Genomic DNA, 20,447 nt, shown 5'->3' on the forward strand with positions numbered 1-20,447 from the left:
TGTACACTTATCAGAATGTTGTAATAACTCACGTTCTTAAGATATGTCTTGTTTCTTCCACTTGCTACCAGAAGATTGACAAGGTTCCTGTGTTGTTCTTTGGTAGATCAATTGCATGGGTGCATGTCTCAGCCCTACAGCTACTCTTTTTTCAACCCAGATGTAAAGGCTTATTCTTTAACTATATTCTTGAATGGGGCTGGGGAGAAGGTGGTATAGAAGATAAGGAGAAGAAGAGATCTGAAAGCTCTCCTCTGTGGTCCTCAATCTCCTTTGGTAGAAAAACTTCTAAATCCTAAGGTTTTTTGTAAATCCCGGGGAGGAGGAGTTGAGGCAGGACTGCTTTTGCTTCTGTTGAGCCTATGGGAGGGCTTGCCTAGGGCAGAAAATGAGAAGCAGGTTCAGGTATACTCAAAAGACCTGGGCCTACCAACTGCTTGTTGTTGAAAGACTTCTTCAAATATCATCAAGAAAATGGAGGAGCCCCAAACTGCTCTAATAGAGCGGTGTTTTTGCATGCTGAACCAAAACTGAAAAGTTTTATATGATCTAAATGCTTTTAACCTGCCTAGCACATACATTTTAGCACTTTTGAGTATGTAGTTTTACTAATAAATTCATTCTGATTGGAAATCAGAACTCATTACGTTGTAAAGTTGTTGGAAAAAGATCTTTGAGTACTAATAATGATAAATGTTTTACAGGGTATTTCAAGTAATTTGGTCCACAGGAAGCGTTGTAAAACCTGGGTTTTCCTGTTCTGATTTAATTTTTTGTAGGGTAAATATCAAAATGTTTGAGGAAAAAAAGGTACCAAGTGAAAAATGGACTGTTGTCAGATCAGGAAGGTTGCTGCCCATCCAGCCTGCACAGGCTCTAGCTGTGCTTTGTGTCCAACTTGTGAATAAAGTTGGTGTGGTTCCCGAGGCAGACGGCAACCTCTGTGATCTCCCGTGTGGGAACAGCCATGGCTGAGCTATAAACCCTTCCTGGGTGCAGGTCTCACCTGCCTGACACCTAGCATACCACAGAAGGCTTCTGAAGGGCTTTTCAATCCTTTTTGTCATCAGCTGTTCTAGATATCTTGCTGGATCTCATCGAATTTAGTTTCTGCAACTCCCTTCTCTCCTCCTGTAATTGTTTCTAAGGAATTATATTTGTAATCACTTTAGGTAGTATAAGCTTAATTTACCAGCAGTACCTTGTTCTAACCACTTTTTACCTAAGCTTGTTTGCTTCCACGTTTGCAGTAATCCAAGGCAAGCAGTGGGCTTCAGAGAGAGTGTTTGCTCCTGTGTTATGCTTTCCATAGCTGAACAATACGGTGATTTAACTAATGCAGCAATTTAACTCTGATCTGTTAAACAAATATCAGCAGTCTTAATGCCGTACCCATTGGATGGTGATCTATGCTGTGGCTGTGCTAGTGGGTTGTGCCACATAAAAGAAACTTTTTTAAGCACCCGGTTCTCTGAATCCCGTTTCTGCTTTAATTTCTCTGGGGCAACTGCAGTAGAAATACCATTGCCTAATTTCGAAGTGGTCTCCAAAACAGTAGTGAACTGGTTTTATCCAGGGAAGTGTGCTTCGTGAGCTAAGGCTGGAGCAAGGCTAGCAATATCATATTTAATATGTAAACATTGAGCAGATGGGTGTTGTTTCTTGTGGCATAATAAATGCAGGTAGCTTGAAGGGGGAATGTTGAAAAGGAGGAGGGTGAAATAAGACAGCAAAAGGTTTTATTATAAAGCGTTTTTATTTCTTGGGAGTTTTAGTAGGTAAACTGTGTAAGTGGCAGCTTGGTTCTGTTTTGGTTTTGGAAACCGGTTCCCTTTTCTTATGCTGGTGTGTGTTTTTTTGTGTTTTTGTTTTTTTTTCTTTCTTTTAAAATGCCCACAATCCTTTGACCTATTTCCCATCCTGGCAGCGATGTTTATACTATACATTCTTCTACCGTTTCATGCAGCCGGCGCTATCGCAGCTATGCTGAATGAGGTCCCAGCCTAACTACAATATTAACCCTGCAAATCTGTTCATTTTCTCCCGAGCAGCCCCAGGCAGGGTATACAGGAGAATGTGTCCAATTGAAAAACTATTACAGACTCGGTGGTGCTGCAGTGTGCTAAATTGCAACAGGGCTGTGTTTTTCTGCCAGAGAGGATCCTGCTAAGGGAGGTGGTGGTGTCTGTCTCATACAAGTTACAGAATTTGGTTTTTGTTTTAGTCTCAGCCTTCATTGGTGATTTTTTTTTTTAATTTTCTTTTTTTAAACTGTGTGTCTGATTTTAAGCACTGAAATGTGTTCCCTTCCTCACACCTGCTGCTTTCCTCCTGCTGATCGTCCAATACATGCTTTCCACCCCCCCAGTTTGTATCATGTCTTGCCTTCTTACTTTCACCATTCCAGTTGTTGGTTTTAATTTTTTCTTCATTATTTTACTGAATATCATACTGCAGATCAGTAGCATCTTGGGTGGTGGTTGTACCACATGGCATTTATAGCAGACGTTAGTTTTGCATAGCGTGTGTACCTTTTTTTGTCTGGACTTGTCTTCATTGTGCTGCAGGCACCTCCTCAAGCAATTGTAGTGATTAAGCGTGGTATTTCTGCAGATTTATATTAACTTCTGCTTGTTAAGGAACAGAAGAAAACCCAACCCTCCCCCCCAACATCTAAACTAGATGTTTTTCTTCATCTCCTTCATTTTTATCAGTGTTTGACCTAAGCTTGCTTTTGCGTATGAAAGAAAATTAGTTAAGTACCTTGTGGTTTATAGATGCCTTTTGTTACATGTTACTTGGATTTATTGTGCAACACTGGCCTGTAAATCATTTCAGTTAGACATTTACCTGGCTCGTGTTGCCTTTATGGTTTGAATATTTTAACAGCCATGAAAAATGGAGAAATTATGTTTTCAGCGGCAAAGGGCTTTGCTAGTCCAAATACCCTGTAACTCTCTCTCACGGCCGTGCTCTGCTTCTGCGAGGTTTGCTGCCCGGCTCTGTGGAGATGTTTACAAGGAATCCATTACCTTTCAGGGCTGAAAGAAGTGTTGAAAGAACAAAGAGAGTTTTGTGATGAAGTGTATCTAACTTCTGGCTGCTTTGCTTACCTTTTAAATGTAAAACTTAGTAATTTGCAAGGGCTTTTAGTTCTCAAGGCATCCCTATAAGATTCCACCCCATATGGAGCTTTCCTTCAGTCGCAAGCGGGGTTGTCTCAAAACCGCTCTCGAATGCATTTCTATTTTAATCCCCAACTTTGAATGCAGCCTGCCTTACTGGCTCCAGCAAATCGCCCTGCCCTGCCCCACCCGCCGCGCGCGCAGGCTGTGTCTGCTGTTTGCTGGCGTTACATCTATTCCTTTGTGACTAAAAGTTGGTTTCATCAGCAAAGCATCGGCTCCCGCTCCGCGCTCGAGCTCGCCTGCCTCGGGAAGTCACTCAGACCTGCAGCCTATGCGGGGCACGCGGGGGCATCTGTCGCCATACGTATAACTTTTAAATGGAAAATGTCTTTCTCAAAGGCTGTCGATGTCCAGTGGTCTGCAGTCCATGAGCAGTTGACTAGTCCAGGTGTTTCTGCTTCTGTTTCCGTGCTATGTGAATTGGGAATTCGAGAGAAGAGTGTGCAGGATGGAGGAGTTGAGGGTTTGTATTTCTGTTCTGACTGTACGGCAGTGACGGAGGGCTTGGGAAGGAACAGAAAGTCTACCTGGGGTCATCTTAATTAAGGAAAACAGTAATTGTTCTTGGTCTTTCTGTCTGCAGTTCTTTCTTTTAGAGCCTTTATCAGCTCTTACATACGAGAATGAGCCTTTTTTTTTTTTTTTATGGGTTGTCTGTCACGAGTAGTATTCAGGAAGAACTTGTTTTATTGAACATGATTTTTACTTTGTGGGTTTTATCACTGCGTTTTGCCCCACTTATTTAAAACATAGCCAGTTAAGACTCTTAGAGCTGGATTGACTTTAAAAACTGCCAAATATTTGTCTATGCTTTAATAAGATGAAAATCCTAAGCTGAGACTATGAGACAGTGCTATTGACTCAAGACTGTGGGTTTCTGTGAGGTTTTTAAGGAGATCATTAACCCAGGTCTATCTCTTCACAGGACAGTCGGCCCAATATGTCAAGACCTCTGATCACTAGATCCCCTGCATCTCCATTGAACAATCAAGGCATCCCCACTCCAGCACAGCTCACAAAATCCAACGCACCAGTTCACATTGATGTGGGTGGGCACATGTATACCAGCAGCTTGGCCACGCTTACAAAATATCCCGATTCCAGGTAACTTTAAAAAGCTTGTTCTGCATGTCTTTGGCAACTCCTTTTCTTCCATTTCATGCTTGGTGTCCTGGGGCTGTCTTAGAATGATAAATTTAGTTTCTTTTGTTTCAAAATTAAATTAGGTTTCTTAGCTCGTAGGAGGTTAGAGACTGACTTGTCTTTCCCTGCTCCACTATGTTTCAGACAAATGGCACTGCTGCAAATCCCTATGTGTGTGTACTAAAATGAAGTTGATGGTAAAGAGCACTTTCTTTCTACCTCCTAGAATTCTGGTTTTATGCCAGGGCACCCATTCTGTGGTTTATTACATTCAAAAACTGTAGTGGTACTGCATTTTAAGTTCAAAGGTGGGGGTGTTGGGGTATTTGTTTTGTTTCTTCTGGAGCAGTAACCGCCCTCCTGTAGTATCAACATGTAATCTCAGATGTGTCACTTGAGGTAAAGGCAAGGTTGTATGTAACAAAATATAGGACAGCATTGACTGAATACTTTTTATAGACTTTTAGGACTTTTCAACTAATTAGACTCTTAACTCTCACATACCTTCTAAACGAAACATTTGTGATTCTGATAGCCTACTGGTATTAAGCAGTTAGAAAACTTCTGCATGCATGAGCAAGTGGTGTATGTAGAGTAGATGAAATAAGAGTACAGCTTTAAGAAAACAGTGCATTGAACACAGTGTGTGTGGATGTTACATGGTGGTGATGGCAGATAAACACTGTAGTGACACTGTAATTTTAAAAGTTAGTTATCAGTTAGCAGGTGTTGATTATGTCCACAGCATTAGTCTATACCTTGCCCTTCGCTGCCCGATCCTGCTCTAGAGGGAAGGCAGTGTTACCTTCGTTGGTCTTTCCAGCATTTGAGGGGGGAGTTTTTCCCACAACTCTGACTTGCCTTTCCCAATCGTACATGGCACACTTTATGGGATGTGATTTTGTTCAAAGCATGGGTTTCATTGGTACTACTGCCTCTGCAGCCTTGCCTACGTAGTTTTAGGTGGGACTGGAGTAGTGCTTCTGACACTCGGAGCTGACAGTGCCAGAGGAGGAGAACCGTAAATAAAGGTGTATGAAAGAGAAATAGCTGGGCACATGGCCTTTCTTATGACAACCTTCTCAAGGAAAGCCAGGCGGGGGGGGGTATTAGAAGCCATGCCAAAGCGCAGGCCTGCCAGGAGAGATTGAAGCAATGTCTGGGAAAACTGGAACTGTTCTTCGAAAACCAAATCTGTCATTTTGGGGAGCTTTTTTTAGGACCTGTTTGTGTTCAGCTACTAGGAGTTGTGATTACTTAGCGGTTTTTCAGTAGTTGGAGTAGTGATGGTGTCTGAAACTGTTGTATGTGCAGTATAAGGGGCTTTTGCTATTAATACATGCAGCTTGTCTTTCCATGTCAAATTCACTGGGACAGCATATTACTCTTTTAAGTGAAGAAACACTGAAATGTCTTTCGTAAATGTGTATGGTGGCAGTGGAATTTAAGCTTAATGTATTCTGTGTTCAATTGAGCCATTGTAGCACTTGAAAGTGGAAGCTATGCCTATAGTATCAAAGTTGATTTAATAAATTAAACATTTTAAAGCTCTTCAAACATAATTTAAAGAAAACCCAAATTGTGAGTTATAGTCATTCTGTTTCAAGTCGTTCTGACATGCGTTTGTGTTTTACTTCTGACAGTAAGTATCTTTGAACCCCTTGATGAGTGAATGTTTCCAGCGTAGCTATTCAAACTTGGAATTCCCAGCCACTTCCAGAACTTGAGATTTTTTTTTTTTTTTTTAACATTAGCAACTTCAAAAGAGCAATTACTAAACTTGTTTGGATGTCAAGACAATGGCATGAAGCAATAAGTTGGCAGTCATGATATAGTAGTTTAGTTTTTGTCTGTGAGAGTTTACTTTAATGTGTTTTCATGGGGGGGGGACGGTATGGGGCGGGGAGGGTGTGTGTATATATATATATATATATATATATAGTGAGTGCTGGGTATAAATTATGCAGTAATATTTGGACTTTAATACAAATTGTTCCTTGGAGCCTGACCCAGTCAATCTATATCTACAGTCTAACTTTGTTAGTGTTAGGTAATCCAAGGTTTTGGTCAACATTGCTTGTGTGTTTTCTTTTTCTACCAATATCACGTGTGTGAATGAGATCAAAACTAAGGCAGGGTTTCATAGATATCTTTGGATGAGTTAAAGCCTCCTGAGGCTTACTGTCGTATGAAGTATTGTCTTTGAAAAATAAGGTCTTGATTATCTTGCCTGAAAGAGCACTGCTCCAGGGATGAGTCAAGGCATAGGTTGCAGGCTCCAGCATCTAACAGGTTGAGACATGAAAGTCATTAGGCTTCTGACTCGTATTACATGTAGTCTAAGGGCCAGAAGCCTAAAATGAATCTTTCATCTGTGGGCCAGGTACCAGAGTCATCTTTCTTTGCGAGACTGAAAGGGTGATATCCAAACCTGCAGCTTTGGAGTCACTGTGACCTTCTGGTGTGAAGGAGACCTATCCTGATAGAGCAGTCTCTACTCTGGAGCAAGTGTACTCTTCCTTCTCCTTTTCGGTTCAGTAGCATCTCATCTTGTGCCTCTCTATTTTCTCCTTCTTGGACAGCAGAGTAGGAACTGGAAAGAATACTTTAAAAAAGGGTTCCTTAAATGATACCAGGTAAAGACTTGTAGCTTACAGAGATCATTTTCCATAATTCTTTTGTTAGATCCCCCAAACTTGTTTGTGACTTGATGTGTAAAATGCCTACTGACAAGTATCCATTCATTCCTCCAAAGAAACCCGGGTGAGACTCTAAAAGCATCTTGCTACTGATGCTGAGTTCCTGCCCTTTGCTATGGAAAGACCATTGAGGGCTTCTCTCAAATGCTCTTGTGATTGAAGAACCCAAGGAATCAGAGCCTATCTGTGTTTTGGCCAAAGGCTGATACAGTGAAGCAATCCAACAGACAAGCAGCTTATCTAATGGATGGTTTGAATTGAGTCATCCTAGAATTTTAAATTCTGAAGCTGAAATAATGCTAAAAACCAACCAAAAATTAATTTAAAAAACCAGCAGCATGGAATTCAAAGGAGCCCAGTTATATTCCAGACTAGGGAGAATTTGCTGTTGTCACAAGGAAGATCCCATATGATTATTTTATCTTGTCAACAGACTTCGGGTTCTCCCAAGCCGACAGTGAGACCATGCCTCAGATATGATCTCATGCAGCTGAACAGTACAATTTGCCAGACTTAGGCTTCAAGAAAAGGCAATCTGAATCAGTATAGCTACCAAGAAGACCTAATGTAAGGTCAGTCTGCTGAAAGAAATGGTAATTTTCTTTAAATGCCTGAGGAGGGGGCAGGTGTCCTTTTGTGCAGCTCTCTCCACCAAGACTGTAGACCTTGATGCATTCAGCCATACACGGATTTTTCCTCCTGTTTCTCAGTTGTCAACGGATAGTTATTCATATGTCCATGTGAATTGACCAAACAAATTGTTTCTATTCTGTGAGGAGTTTTGTTATTTTGGAATTTGTTCTGGTTTGAACTAGGTCATGCCTTCCTCTTTGCAACAACCTTTGATTTACTTTAAGTTACCAGATCTGCAGGATGATACTTGGCAACACAAAGTTATCTATTAAAGGTTTGGTTGCCTAAATTTTTTTATTATTTTGTTTTTGCAAATGAAGATTAAAAAAAAAAAAGTCTGCTTTTCACCACCCAGAAAAAGCATCAAATTTTTTTATTCCAGGGAAGATGGAAACAAGATGAGGGTCTGCTAAAGGAGCCTTTCTCCCAGAGAGCTGAGGCACATGCATGCTGTCCCATTGTTCCCTATGGTCGCCAGAGAGTCTGTGGAAAATGGGTTGAGGTTTTAGGATTTATGATTATAAGTAGAGGAAGCACAGGCCTGCTAGTTCTGATATTTGAACCTGAGCAGCCTACTTGCCTTCTTCCAGTGCATTATCATCTTGCAGTGGGATTGAACCCTTTCCTTGGAGTCAGCATTCCTACATTTCTCAGCCTTAATGCTCTCTGTATGGTATCTACCAAAAGTTATTGTGCACGAGGCTAAGACAACCTCAACTGCCTGTCAGATCTAAATGGGAAGATGTTTAACTTTGAACGTATGAGCATCAGTTGTCTGATATCTCTGATATCAGCAATATCAGCAGTGTTGTCTATCTCATAGGTTCAAAGCACCTGGACTTTTAATTTGTTCTGTCCAAGTCATCTGGTGCAAGCATTTGCATAACTCCATGGCATTGGTTTACCACATCCTGTATTCCCACCACAGAATGGGAAGATTTCATTAAAAACCTTGTATATATTTCTTTGTAGAACCTTTCCGGGTATCTGTTTGCGCTGCTACATCTCCCATCTTGAGTTACTCCCTGCATATGAAGATGGATTCTTCCTATACAGTATTTCACAATACTTCCAAATTTCTGCCCAGGGCTGTTTTAGGTTTTCATATGAACCAATCCATTCGTGTCCCAGTTTTCTTACCCAATCTTCACTCTCAGCCCTCAGGGAAATTAAATTTCACACACTTGGATCCAGTTAGGACACTGGTATTTTTTTGGTTGCCAAGGGTTTCTTTTGCATCAGGAGCACAGAATTACTTAGGAGAATGCCCAGACTGTCCTTGGCCTTTTTTGACAGCTTGTGAGCAAGCCTTGGTGGACCTCCAAGGACATGCTATGAATTAGGCAGTTTAGCACTGTTTACCTGTTTCAGAGCTTTGGCAGTTTCTGTTGTCTGTAGACTGCCCAGTTCCAAAATAAGATACTGATATGGCCCTTAGTTCAAACTTCTGCAGGTTTCAATACCATGCTGGAGACTTCTGGTTTGGTAGGAGGTCTGTTGGGGTGGGGGCACTGTTGCGTAGGACTCCCTCTGCAATGTCTCCACAAGAGCAGCCCTGTGACACGTTTCTTACTCACCTTGGGTAGTACCTCTCAAACTGCTGCCATGTGATGCTAATTGTTTAAAGAAATAAATCCAAAGTTTTCTAACTAATGAGCATTTGGAGATTTTTTTTTAAAGCAAATACTAACAGAATGGGTGGTATGATATCTTTATTTCCACTCTACTTATTTGAATTCATCTTCCTGAAACGCACATCTCTATCTGTGGAGGTATTTGGTGATCTTCCTAGAGTAGCAACATCAAAGCCCAATGATGTGGTTGTTCTTAAATAACCATGACACTACAGTAGCTAAAGACTACAGCAGGCTTGCACTTTTTGAAAACAAACGTGGTGTTGCAAGTGGTAAACAGCAAACTTCCCTGAGAGTTTCCAATATTGCTATACACTAGCTCAGCCAGCTGTGTTAGCATGAGTGGTCCAGGTCACAGTTTTAAAATATTTTGTAAGATTCCTGGCAGGGGGGAATAGGCAGAAGAAGTTGGCAGAGGCTCAGTTTAATCTTTGTTACCTATCCTGGCTTGCTCATCTAGTTACTCACCTTTTATATTTCATCATGTGATTGCTGCATGGTCTTGTGGCAAGGGGAAGGGAGGGCTTGGGATAGGGAAATACATTGACTTTCTCACTGGCCCGTTCCGTGACCCAAGGTAACTGATTTAACTTTGAGCTTTGGTTACTTCCTACCAAGGTTAACAAAAAAGCGATTTGTAAAATGCTTTGGGATGATGATTGGAAGTGTAAAAGATTACTATCTCTAAGTGTAAATATTTATAGATGCCAGTAACTGAGATAGAAACAGTTGATGATGTTGCTATCATCAGTAGCATGTATTAGTAAAAAATGAAATGTTGATTCACGAGGACCAGACTCTCAGTATAGTTAGGCAGTACAGATGTTCTGGTGGGTGTAACCACATATACAAACTTGAGGGGAAAGAGAAACAGAAACAGAACTGTGAATGGTAGTGTACTTTTATGCCTATTTCAAGAAATTCAGAGAATTTACACAACTGATACTGTAAAGAGAAATCTTCTGTAACACACATCTGTCAATAGAGAGCTCAGAGGGGTATTTTCTGGTCCTGGCTGAAGCGAGATCAATTGTATCTATCTCTAGGTGGGTATATTGAACTTGGGGTATATATTGACCTCATTTTGCCTCAATTAATGATCACCACAGGTCAGTCATCACTGTCGCCTCAGTAGAAGTGAATATTTTCTGAATCTTAGTCCTGTAGTATGTCTAACTTGCAAGGTCAGCAAGTTGTTGCTATTGCTTGTGGCTGGTGACTAGGTGAAAGAAATGGCATGATCAGATTAGCAGGTTCTAGCATCATGTGGTCAGTAATAACTGGTGGTGAGTCACCACTGAAAGGGGCCGTGGAGTTGATGTATTCCTGTTCTAAGTGTCAGTAAAAGTGGTTTTGTGTATTATTTATTTGGAGGATAAAAAGCAGTGTTTTCTACTTGTTCAATGCTCTTGCACTCAAATGTGTAAAATGACAGTAAAATCAAGGTAGTGGATTGTCAGAGCACTCTTTGCACATACACAGACCCAGAGAAAGTATGTGTGCAGACTTTATATTGCAGGGGTTCATGCCATGTTTAACTATGGCTGCATGGCTATGACAGTATGGATGGAAATATTCAGGGGAATAAATTTCTACATTCAGGAGTTTTAGAAAGCTAAAGGCTTCAGCTCCTTATTTCTGAGGCTAGTAGTCCTCTGAAGAAACAAACATTCTTCCTGAGGGGAAAGAAGAAAATCCATATCCATATTGTCAGTGTGGCTCATAGATACCTTTCCCAGTAGGCTTGTGTGAGGTTGTATGGGTTGGATCAACCTGTAAGTCAGGAAGAGGGGAGGTTGTCAATAACTAGTTGAAGGGTCTGTGCTCTGAGAAATCCTTTCATTGCAAAGGCTGCTTGATATCAGCTCCGTGGATGGAAATTTGTCCGTGAGTAACAGTTTATTGTAGGGTTTGCACTTTTCTACCCAGTAGCATGGCTTCATAAACCAGGCTGAAGGCACTCAAGCAGTATTTCTCATTCTAACTGACCAAGAAAATACTCAGGAAGGCAAAAAAGAGTGCCGAGTCTGTGGGTCTTGCTGGTCTGATAAGGAAAAGCCCATTAGAAACTGAGGTGGCACTGAGGTATTCTGCTTAGCGGTCATTTCTGACAGGGCCCAGGTTTGAACTGTAGTCTTGAGGTTCAGATGTTTGTTTTGCCTTTTGCTGTACTCAGGTCTTGCACTGTATGTTAGCACTAGGTTCTCATCCTGCTTCCACATGAACTGTTTGTACTTCATTGGTCTTTCATGAATTGCAATGTAGTTGCTAAGCAAATTGGCATCTAGTACGTACGTAATTGCAGAAGTAAACATTTGGCTTCCAGTTTTACCGTCAACACCCGGCCACCTCTTGGGTGTGTTTGGAGCTTTAGGATACAGATTCCAATTTCTGGCTTACTTCTTTCTGGTAACGATCAACCTTCTGGCTGGGTTTCACGTATACAAGTCTGTTTGCCATTTGGGGATGCGTTTGCAAAGGTTGGACAGGAAATGGTGAAACCTGCTTAGGACCCCATGGTTATCCGCACTCATTTTAATGCAAGTAACGCATAAATGCTGTGTTGGCCAGGGGAACGTCACCAGTTCCTGTTAGGTGGACGTGTCTTCTAACTTAACTGGTTTGCCGTTTATTCAAATGTGGTCGTGTCATAACTAGACAACTGTCATCTGGCAAGCTTTATTTCTCCTTTGTCATTTTTTCTCAGTTTTTCTTTCCTCTTAGTCTACAGCTCTCAGGATGTTGCTATCTCTGACTCCTGCCCTTTGAGATCTTTTTTCTGTCCCCATTCTGCTTCAAGCATTGACCCTACTTCTATCATCTGAATTCACCCATTGCTTTGTCTTAATTTCTTTTTCATCTACACTTTTCTGTCTTTCTTGGAAGGAGTCGGAGCTTACAAAGGTCACAGTTGATCTTTACCTGACCACATCAAGGCACATTGTTTGCTTGCTTGTTCCTTTCTCCCCACACATCCTTGGCTTTTTGGCTCCTGTTAATGGTGACCTTTCTTTGAGTAGTTAAGCAGCCAGCATATTTTATAGATATCGCAGACGATGCTTTCACGCTTAGTGACGTCAGTTGGAAGGATGCTTTGAGACTCAATGATATTGATCTCTTTCATCAAGTCTTTGAATCGGTAATGAAAGTAAACTGTTTCTGACTGTGATGTGTACATTAGCTTGGATCTGTAGGACTCTTGCAGCACAGTTGTCTCTACACCTCATTTGGACAATTTTCTAGGCACTTTCTGCCTGCTTCAGAGAACCAAGGGGGTCCTGCAACAATTTGAAACCATTTAAGCTGAGCTTATAGCTACTTATGGCATGCTTTGTAGGGGCACACCTTTAGGAAAGCAGTGGTCTCACGGTCACCTTCCCACCCAGTCCTTCCACTGTGCAGTGCTGCGTGCGTAGACACTCGGGCTAGCTCAGGTGCTCAAAGCAATATAGTGCAATGCTCCACCTGGACTCGTTTATCCTGCTTCCAGCTAACTCAGCTGTGCCACGTCTGGTACCCAAGCTAATTACTGAAGACCTATCTTTTATGTTTCTACACACCGCTGCATTTTGCAGAACAGGCACTCAGTGAAGGAGAGCAACACTAGCAATTCAGTTTCCATGAATTAACTTTCTGTTTGTGAGGGATTAAAAAGGTGAAAGTAATAGAAAGATTACAGGGGTTTTGCTCATAAGATGAGGTGGTTGAGCATAGCAGTATTAAATGCAATGGGGTATATTTCAGTAGTTCATCAATTTATAAAGACTAATTCTATCTCTTAAACCCCATTGGGGTTTTCATGTTAAAAAGTGACATGCCTGTCAGTCAAATGGTAGACATAATTGTTCTTTAAGTGACCTATTAAAATACCCTTCCTTTTAATTAAAAATTGTATTTGTGTTCTCATACAGGCCATATTTGAACAGTAAAAACCCTTTTCATGTAAGGCGCGTTGCAGGTAGAGAGCTGTCACAAGCTGTATCACGCACACGTGAAACAGGAGGGGTGATTGAAGTCCCAGTGCAGCAACAAGTGGCTTGCCTTCAGCTCCCGCTGACACGGAGGGAGATGGAGGGATAAGCAGCATCTCCCAGGACCACACCCAAACCCTTTGCATTCCTTGCCTAAGAAATTGCTTGTAGTTACTTATTGTGGCATAGAAAGCTATAATACACAGCATTTGCCATAAGTGTGTCACTTCAGAGTAAATGATGGATTACGTCCTTCCACACCCCAAAAGTCGTCTTTGTGCTGTAATTAAAAAATAAATGTTGCAATGTTGAATTGGAAATATTTTCTGCCATACAATGAATTTGTTTTGTTAGGTTGCCTGGATGTAATAGTAACAATGTCAGTGTATTAAACCCTTGTCACAGGGTAAAGGTTTCCTGCCGCTATACCAGTGCCAAGGACTGCTTTGCTTAGCAGCTCTATTGCTGTTTATCTCCATCAGCAGTAGTGATTATTTTGCTTCTACAAAACTTTTTTTTTCTTATTTTGTTCCCTGTATGCACACTATAAATTATAGTTCTGTGCGAATGCTAACCACAAATCCTAAACAGTAGGAAGCGCTGCCCTGCCGGAGAGCGGCTCCGCTGGGAGCTGGTTTCAGGTTCGCCCAAACTTGTCGGTGATCTGAGGAGAAGAAGGCGTTCCAAACCGTGAAGGTCTGCCGGGCCCCTTCTACCCATCTGAAAATTGATCCCTCTTAAACAGTTTAGAGGGCCCTCGGGGTCTTACAGCTTACATAAAAAATGAAAGCCCTTCCTGTCTTAGGGCAGCACAAGCAGTCAATACAAAAGAGAAAAACGATCTTTTAAGTATATCCCATTGAATCCATTATCTTGAGGGCCCATGTGTGATGCTTCATCAAAACATCATCGTCTGTGATACATGGGGGAGAGGGGAAATTCAGAGAAAATGCTGCAGTACTCTCAATGCCACAGGACAAGCTAAATATGATACAAGCCAGAAAATGAGAGCTGCAGAAAAACTGATATGTTCCTCCTTATAACAAATTGAATTCATATTTTACATGTTAGAAACAAGCAAATCATTCAGGAAAGTTTTGGAATGTTTCTTTTGTAGGTATGAAAGCCCTGTTGGGCATCTCGTACAAAATTGCTTTGCTTTCAATCAGAATACAAACTTTAAGGTTTGGGGTTTTTGTTTTTGTTTTTGTTTGCATTCCAATGATAAAGAAAATAAAGGAGGAAAGAAAAATCAGTGTTTGTACCATCAATGCATTCTAGCCTTGTTTTGGGAGGTAGTGAAAGGGTTGGACTGCTCTATCATGAGCTGAATTGGTGTTGAATTTCTGGTTCTTGTGAGCAAGTGTCAGAACTGTTAATTTTTAAACACTGAAGTTTTTTAAATCTTTTGCATGCCTGTACTGATGATTCGTATGTTTTTCTTAGACTAGCATGAAAGGAAGATCTTTGATTTCTGTTGTTCTGAGTTTGCAGTATTTACTTAGTGGCATAGTGGTGGTGTTTTTACCAGATTATGTGGTTAGGAGCTGCTCTTTTGCTGTTGGCGTTTCCTTACTGCAAATAATAAGGATGTTGCTCTTTGGTAGATTATATGCAATAAAACAGAGGAAAAAAATCAGATTTATTTCCAATAACCAATAGTATCAATAATTCAGAAGTGCTATTGAAAAAATGTATTTTTGAAGGGTAAGGGGAAGAATGAAGAAGCAGTATTTTTGAATGCAACAGAGTTGTCAGATGTACATCCTTTGGGGTGTCCATTTTCTCTGGTGAAAGGTTTGCTTAAATAAACTGAGCAGTAGGCAGTGGGTGTGTGCCTTTGCACAACAACATACACCCAGGTGCTTTGTTGGCCAGGGTGATCCTAAAGGCAGAACGCTGTCAACATTCCTAATTGGTTATTACCCAATAACGCACACCCTCCAGTGTCTTGGGCGCACAAAATGCTTTTTACCTAGCCTTCCTACATGAATAATGAAGCGCGTCAAATATTCATCCAATTATAGTCAGCCTCTCTCTTGACTAAGGGTTGCCAAATGCAATTGGACATACTTCTGACATAGAATTTCAGCCTATATCTGTGTTGGAAGGGTTTAGTCATAATTCTTGACTTCTGGGGAGAGATTAGATAACACCATGATGGTAATTTCTCCAGCCTCAAAAGCTATTGTTTATTCACTTTTGCTATTAAATTCTAGTTTACTAGCAGTATAATTTCAGAGTTTTAGAAAAAAGTATTTTTTCTTATTTTATACGTGGAGCTTGTCACATGAAACTGCTGATGTTCTGTTTGAAACAGTAAGATGATTTGCTTGTTCTCCAGGTGCTGTGGATACAGCTGCATATGACTTGAAGTCACCATCAAGCATATGAAAAGCAGACAGTTAGCATGTATACTTTTCAAACATGTAAACTGTATTTATTTTCCTCTTCTAGTTTTTCCAAACATTTTGCTGCCCATCATGATTGGCTCCTGATATACCAGTGTCTGACTTTTAAATAGGTTTTTCTCATGTCTTGCTAACATTCTCAAAACCAATGTCCTCATCCTTTGCAGAATATTAAGGTTTCATTTTACTTTACTAGCTTCTCCTGTGAATAAGCTCCTCTGAATGTTAATCTTCTCTATGGCCTTCCAAAACCTGATGAAGGTGTTGTGCCATACCCCTGCTCATGGCAGTTTCCAGCCCTGCTGCAGTAATGCTGTAGGGAGTCACGTTAGCTCCACCATGCTGCCACAGAAGAAAACCCCATGACAGTGTCTGTCTTTTTGGTGCAAAGGAGATACACAAGCAGGAAAGTGGGGGTAAATGTTATTCTAGGAAGATGTAAACTGGGGGAGTGGTGGCAGGAAAAATGCCACCCTGCTTGAATGTCCCCTGTGGAAGACCTAACTCATGGGAAAGGGAGAGGAGAAATGCTGCTGCTTTTCTGTAGCTAAAGAGTATTTGGAGGCTCCACTTTTTATCAGGCATTCACATTTTCCCAGTTTCTAATATTGTTGTCTCACAAAGCTGGGCCTTGGGCCATGCCTTTCATACTGGCCTTTTCTTGCTTAGTAGCTAACCCTGATAAACTCATCAGCAGAGCTACAATTGCGCTTTCCCGCTTTGGCTTTGGATTAATGGTGTAGCTCTCCGAAACTGAATGGATGCTGCTCTCTGGACTGCAGAGGTCTGGTTCCAGGTGAGCGTTTAATTCCCTGCTTGGGAAGCAGAAATAAAAGCCCTAATCAGGTATGTTTCATGCTTCTCTCTTCAGTAGGCTCAACAAAAGGAAGGGTGAAAAGGATGCTTTGGAAGTCGCTGCTTGTCTGGTATCATTACAAGGCACAAAGCATTGGTTTAAAAATAGAAACAGCTGCTATGGCTGCAAATTTCATTTGTGTTTAGCTTCCATGTGGGTCACTTTATTTCCTATTAAAGTGCGAAGTAGTGAAATCAGAGGTGCGAGTCCTTCTTCCTTCTCTTTATTAATGAAGTCCTGAAAACATGACAAACACGAAGGGCTGTGGGAGTGTTGAAGAACATATAACAGGCTTCTGTACCATGCAAAATGCATAAAGCTGCTAGTGCAGTTCTCATTCAAAGAAGAAAAATTAGTCATGTTGCTCTCCAGACCTGTCCCCGAGCCTGCAGGCGCAATGCTGGGGAGTGCTGAGCTGTTCCCAATTTGGGACAGCTTGGCCGCGGCTCCTCCAGGCCCTTCTTCCAAGGGCCCGTTCTGTTGCTATGAAGGACTGCAGGAAGGACTCTGTCCCTTGGCCTTGCATGCCTGAATATTTTTCTTTGCAGCCTGCTTCTGCTGGGAAAGATGAGCAGTGATGAAAGCTTTGTCAGCTGGAACTTGCAGAGGCTGCAGACAGAACAAAATAAATGGGGTGAGGTCCCAAAAAAAACAGGGTCAGTGAAATCTAGTCCCGATAAAGGTCAAGTTTGTTGTAGCACGTTGCTGGCTAAATGTATGTCTGAAATGAGGGCACATGCATCACAGCAGAGGGAGTTTATTTGCCTCATTGCTGTCCTAATACTATTCTGCCATAGTAACACACACTTGTGGTGGCATGGCAGGGCTGGGAGGGTGGGTAGCACAGGGGAGAGCTGGTCCCCATGGTAAGAAGTGACTCCGCATGGTTCGGCCAGCAGGAATGCATTCCTGTCAGCTTTCCCTGCTTTGGAGACTGAGGTGAAACCCCTTCTTTGTCTTGTCTAAGTGTCAGATGATAATAAATAATAAGCCAGCAACGTGCTCCCAAAATTAGATGTGGAATTTAATTTTGCCTGTGTTTACAGACTCTGAGGAGCAAACATGTCTTGTCTGATTCTGATCCTGCAAAATCGTCTGAGCTGCTGTCTGCAATCATACAGTGGCTGTTTCTGTACCCCTCAGTATTGTTTAGCAGAGGATTTTCCATGAAGATAAACCAGCCCTTGAAGCATAGTGGAGAAATACCCATTCCTTTTGACAGTCTGTTATGAGGCTCAGGTCTTAGTCAACACTTCTCACTGATCCCGGCAAAGCCGTTGCCAACTGCCTTTGCTCTACTGGCGTAGATGTGGCAGACTCCTTCCTTCCTTACAGCGGTGTAAATCCCTGGGGCGTATCCCTGCCAGAAGTCGTTTTAACATCAAAGCAGGGAGGTATCTGCTGGTGGTAATTAGAGGTGGCAAAGATTACTCGTGCTTCCACTGCTGCTGCCCACTGCAACTGGAGCTCTGGGTGGGCTGCTGGATGCAGGGATGGAGTGGGGCTTAAGGGTGCAGTAGGGCTTGGGGCAAGGATCTGACAGGGGCAGCTGCAAGAAAATCTCAGTCCTCTTGCTGCTTTTCTATTGACTGTATCTCTGCAATATCGGTGGTAATATCAGAGACCAATCTGACCTCAGGTGCCTTCTCCCTCCTGTTAAAACCCATCACAAAGCTGGTGCTCGGCAGCAGGTTCTGTCTTCTGCTTCACAACTGGGCACCTGGGGCCATTTCGCCTGCTGTGATTTTTTTTTTTTTTGTAGGCATCTTGTAATCTTCCCTTCTGAGAGAAGAAAAGCTGTGCAAAAGTGAATGGCCGAGGACTGCATCGTGGGTTTCCCTCAGAGGGGACTGCTTGGTTAATGCAAATGGATACAGACTTCTGTGCATGCAAGGGTTAGCAGGAGAATATAGTCTGATGGTCTGGCTTCATAGTCGGAGTTGGTTGTTTTAAGACATTATCTTTCCCCAGACCCCTTCCTTTCATTGAGCTAATTGACTTCTGCCTGCCTCTAAACACTTGAAAAAGTAGGTTTTTAGGAAGGTAATGGAAAATAATCAGAATCATCCCATAGCCCCAAGCTGTTTATTGTAGCACCAGCGGCTTCTGGAGAAGTGGGGGTTGAGAGCTTTGAAACAGTGCAGCTCTTGATTACCCCAAACTATTTTCGGGCTTCTGCACCTTTCAGTAATGTGCTTCTGTAGATCTCCTGTAAAGATAGTAGGAAACAATTATATCTGTGCCTTGTGGTGATGCAAGAGGAAAAAAAATCAGAAATCTACCAAAACACCTGGATTTCTGCTAAATTAAAATTTTATTATGTTCAGATATAGAGGAAAAAAAGTATTGGTATTAAGTAGCTACACAAGTGGAGGGGGTAATGCAAGGTTGTTGTAACATTTTATTTTCAGCAAGCACAGAGAGGAAGAGAACTTCTTGAAACAGTTTTCTGTCCCTGAAAATGCCTATATTGGAACTTGCATTATTCTAAAAAACTATAGTTTTGGAATTCAGGATTTTTCTCACTGAATTGTTGGCTTTTTTCCTTCCTTTTGGTAAGGGAGTCATAGCCTTTTGGCATACATACCTGTGTTAGTTGTTGATCAGTTCTTCTGCAGTACCAGTCATTAGTTAGTGCAAGCTGTGACTTAATCTATGGATATGAGAGTTGTGCAGTCATACCAATATCTGTGTACAAGGGCAGATGCAGTATAGAAAGACCCTTAGGCAATGGCTTTTTTTTTCCCCTTTTTAATGCAAGCGTAGTTAAATTTGGTTCTGTCTTTTTAGAGAAAGGCTTCAGAGTTAAATGAGTACAATAATGAAAGTGTACAAATTCAAGCAGTAGGCTGCTCCATGATCAACAGCTTTTTGCTAGTGTAAAAGCAGTGCTCAGCTTGGCAGGCAACTTCTTGTTTGTTAGCAGCCTGAAAGTGTTAGCAGGGAAATCTTGGCCGTTGGGCTGTGCTGGTTTCTACCAGGAAGATCACAAGATCTATATCCTCATGATTGTAAATCTTCCAGACTGATGGAGTCATGCTTATTTGACTGTTTCTCTGCAGGTCATTTCCCATGTTGTCTGTATTCAGAATTTATTAGTTGCTACATCGGAGTTGTCGTAATGTTTCAGCTGCGTGATCACCAGTGCAGTTGTGCACGAGGCATACGTGGAATGAGATCCAGTCCCGTGTACGTGGGCTGGGCTGGGCTGCCCTCCATAGGTGGCTGTGTCTTGTCCATTGGCTGTAGCTCGATCCTAGAGGCAGCTCACTTCAACACCCTGCTAAAATACTTGAGGCTGACTGTCTACATTTTGGAAATGGGGATCCTAACAACTTGCAGTATTATACGACTTCAGATGGCACCCTTCTGTATTTCCTCTGGTAAAGAGCATCTTGAGAAGCTAAGAACAGTCAGCTCCTCTGTGAGGGTAACCTGACTTGCAGGGTAAAATAGCACTTAGATTAAAAACACCACAAATTCCTACTCATTTTAGGACCACCGTAAACTATTGCTCGCAACTTTGTATCATATAAATTTGTTATTTTTTATCTAATAAAGCCTAGTTTTCTATTGACATGAGTATCTAGGAAGAACACTGTTAAGCTGTGTTTAATGTATGGATTTCAGTACAGTTAGTTTCTGGTCTTTTTGTGAGTGGGATATGTTTGCCTTAACATGGGCAGCTAGTGCCCATGCACTGTTCCTGCTTGGACTCCTGTGGCTGCTCCAGGAGGGTATGAATCTGTAGTAGTGTCCCTGTGCCATCGTCCAGCCTTTCAGGAGTCCCGGAGGTGCCCTAGAGCATCTCAGGTGGCACCAGACACCTGTGTTTAGGCAGCTGAATCACATCCTGGCTGTCATGTATTAAAGGCATCATGATGTAACATTTAGTTTTGTCATGTGGTGTTT

The 20,447-nt window shown here is 41.8% G+C and overlaps 1 protein-coding gene across 9 annotated transcripts in view; it reads left to right on the plus strand.

Annotated features, from left to right (window-relative positions):
• The window catches only part of KCTD1 (potassium channel tetramerization domain containing 1), a 110,521-nt gene that overhangs the window by 71,948 nt on the left and 18,126 nt on the right, over positions 1-20,447 (plus strand). For 8 of the 9 annotated variants that reach the window (XM_087754606.1, XM_087754614.1, XM_087754579.1 and 5 more), the window contains exon 2: positions 4,114-4,292. In XM_087754606.1, the coding sequence (XP_087610732.1) occupies positions 4,129-4,292 (164 nt within the window). In that variant the 5' untranslated portion in view covers positions 4,114-4,128. Of the gene's footprint in view, positions 1-3,455; positions 3,652-4,113; positions 4,293-20,447 lie in introns of those variants that run through there. The other variant, XM_087754571.1, reaches the window with a different exon arrangement.

Source organism: Nipponia nippon, unplaced genomic scaffold (genome assembly GCF_047370975.1).
Source record: "Nipponia nippon isolate SJK-2023a ecotype South Korea unplaced genomic scaffold, ASM4737097v1 scaffold_1, whole genome shotgun sequence".
NCBI lineage: Eukaryota > Metazoa > Chordata > Aves > Pelecaniformes > Threskiornithidae > Nipponia > Nipponia nippon.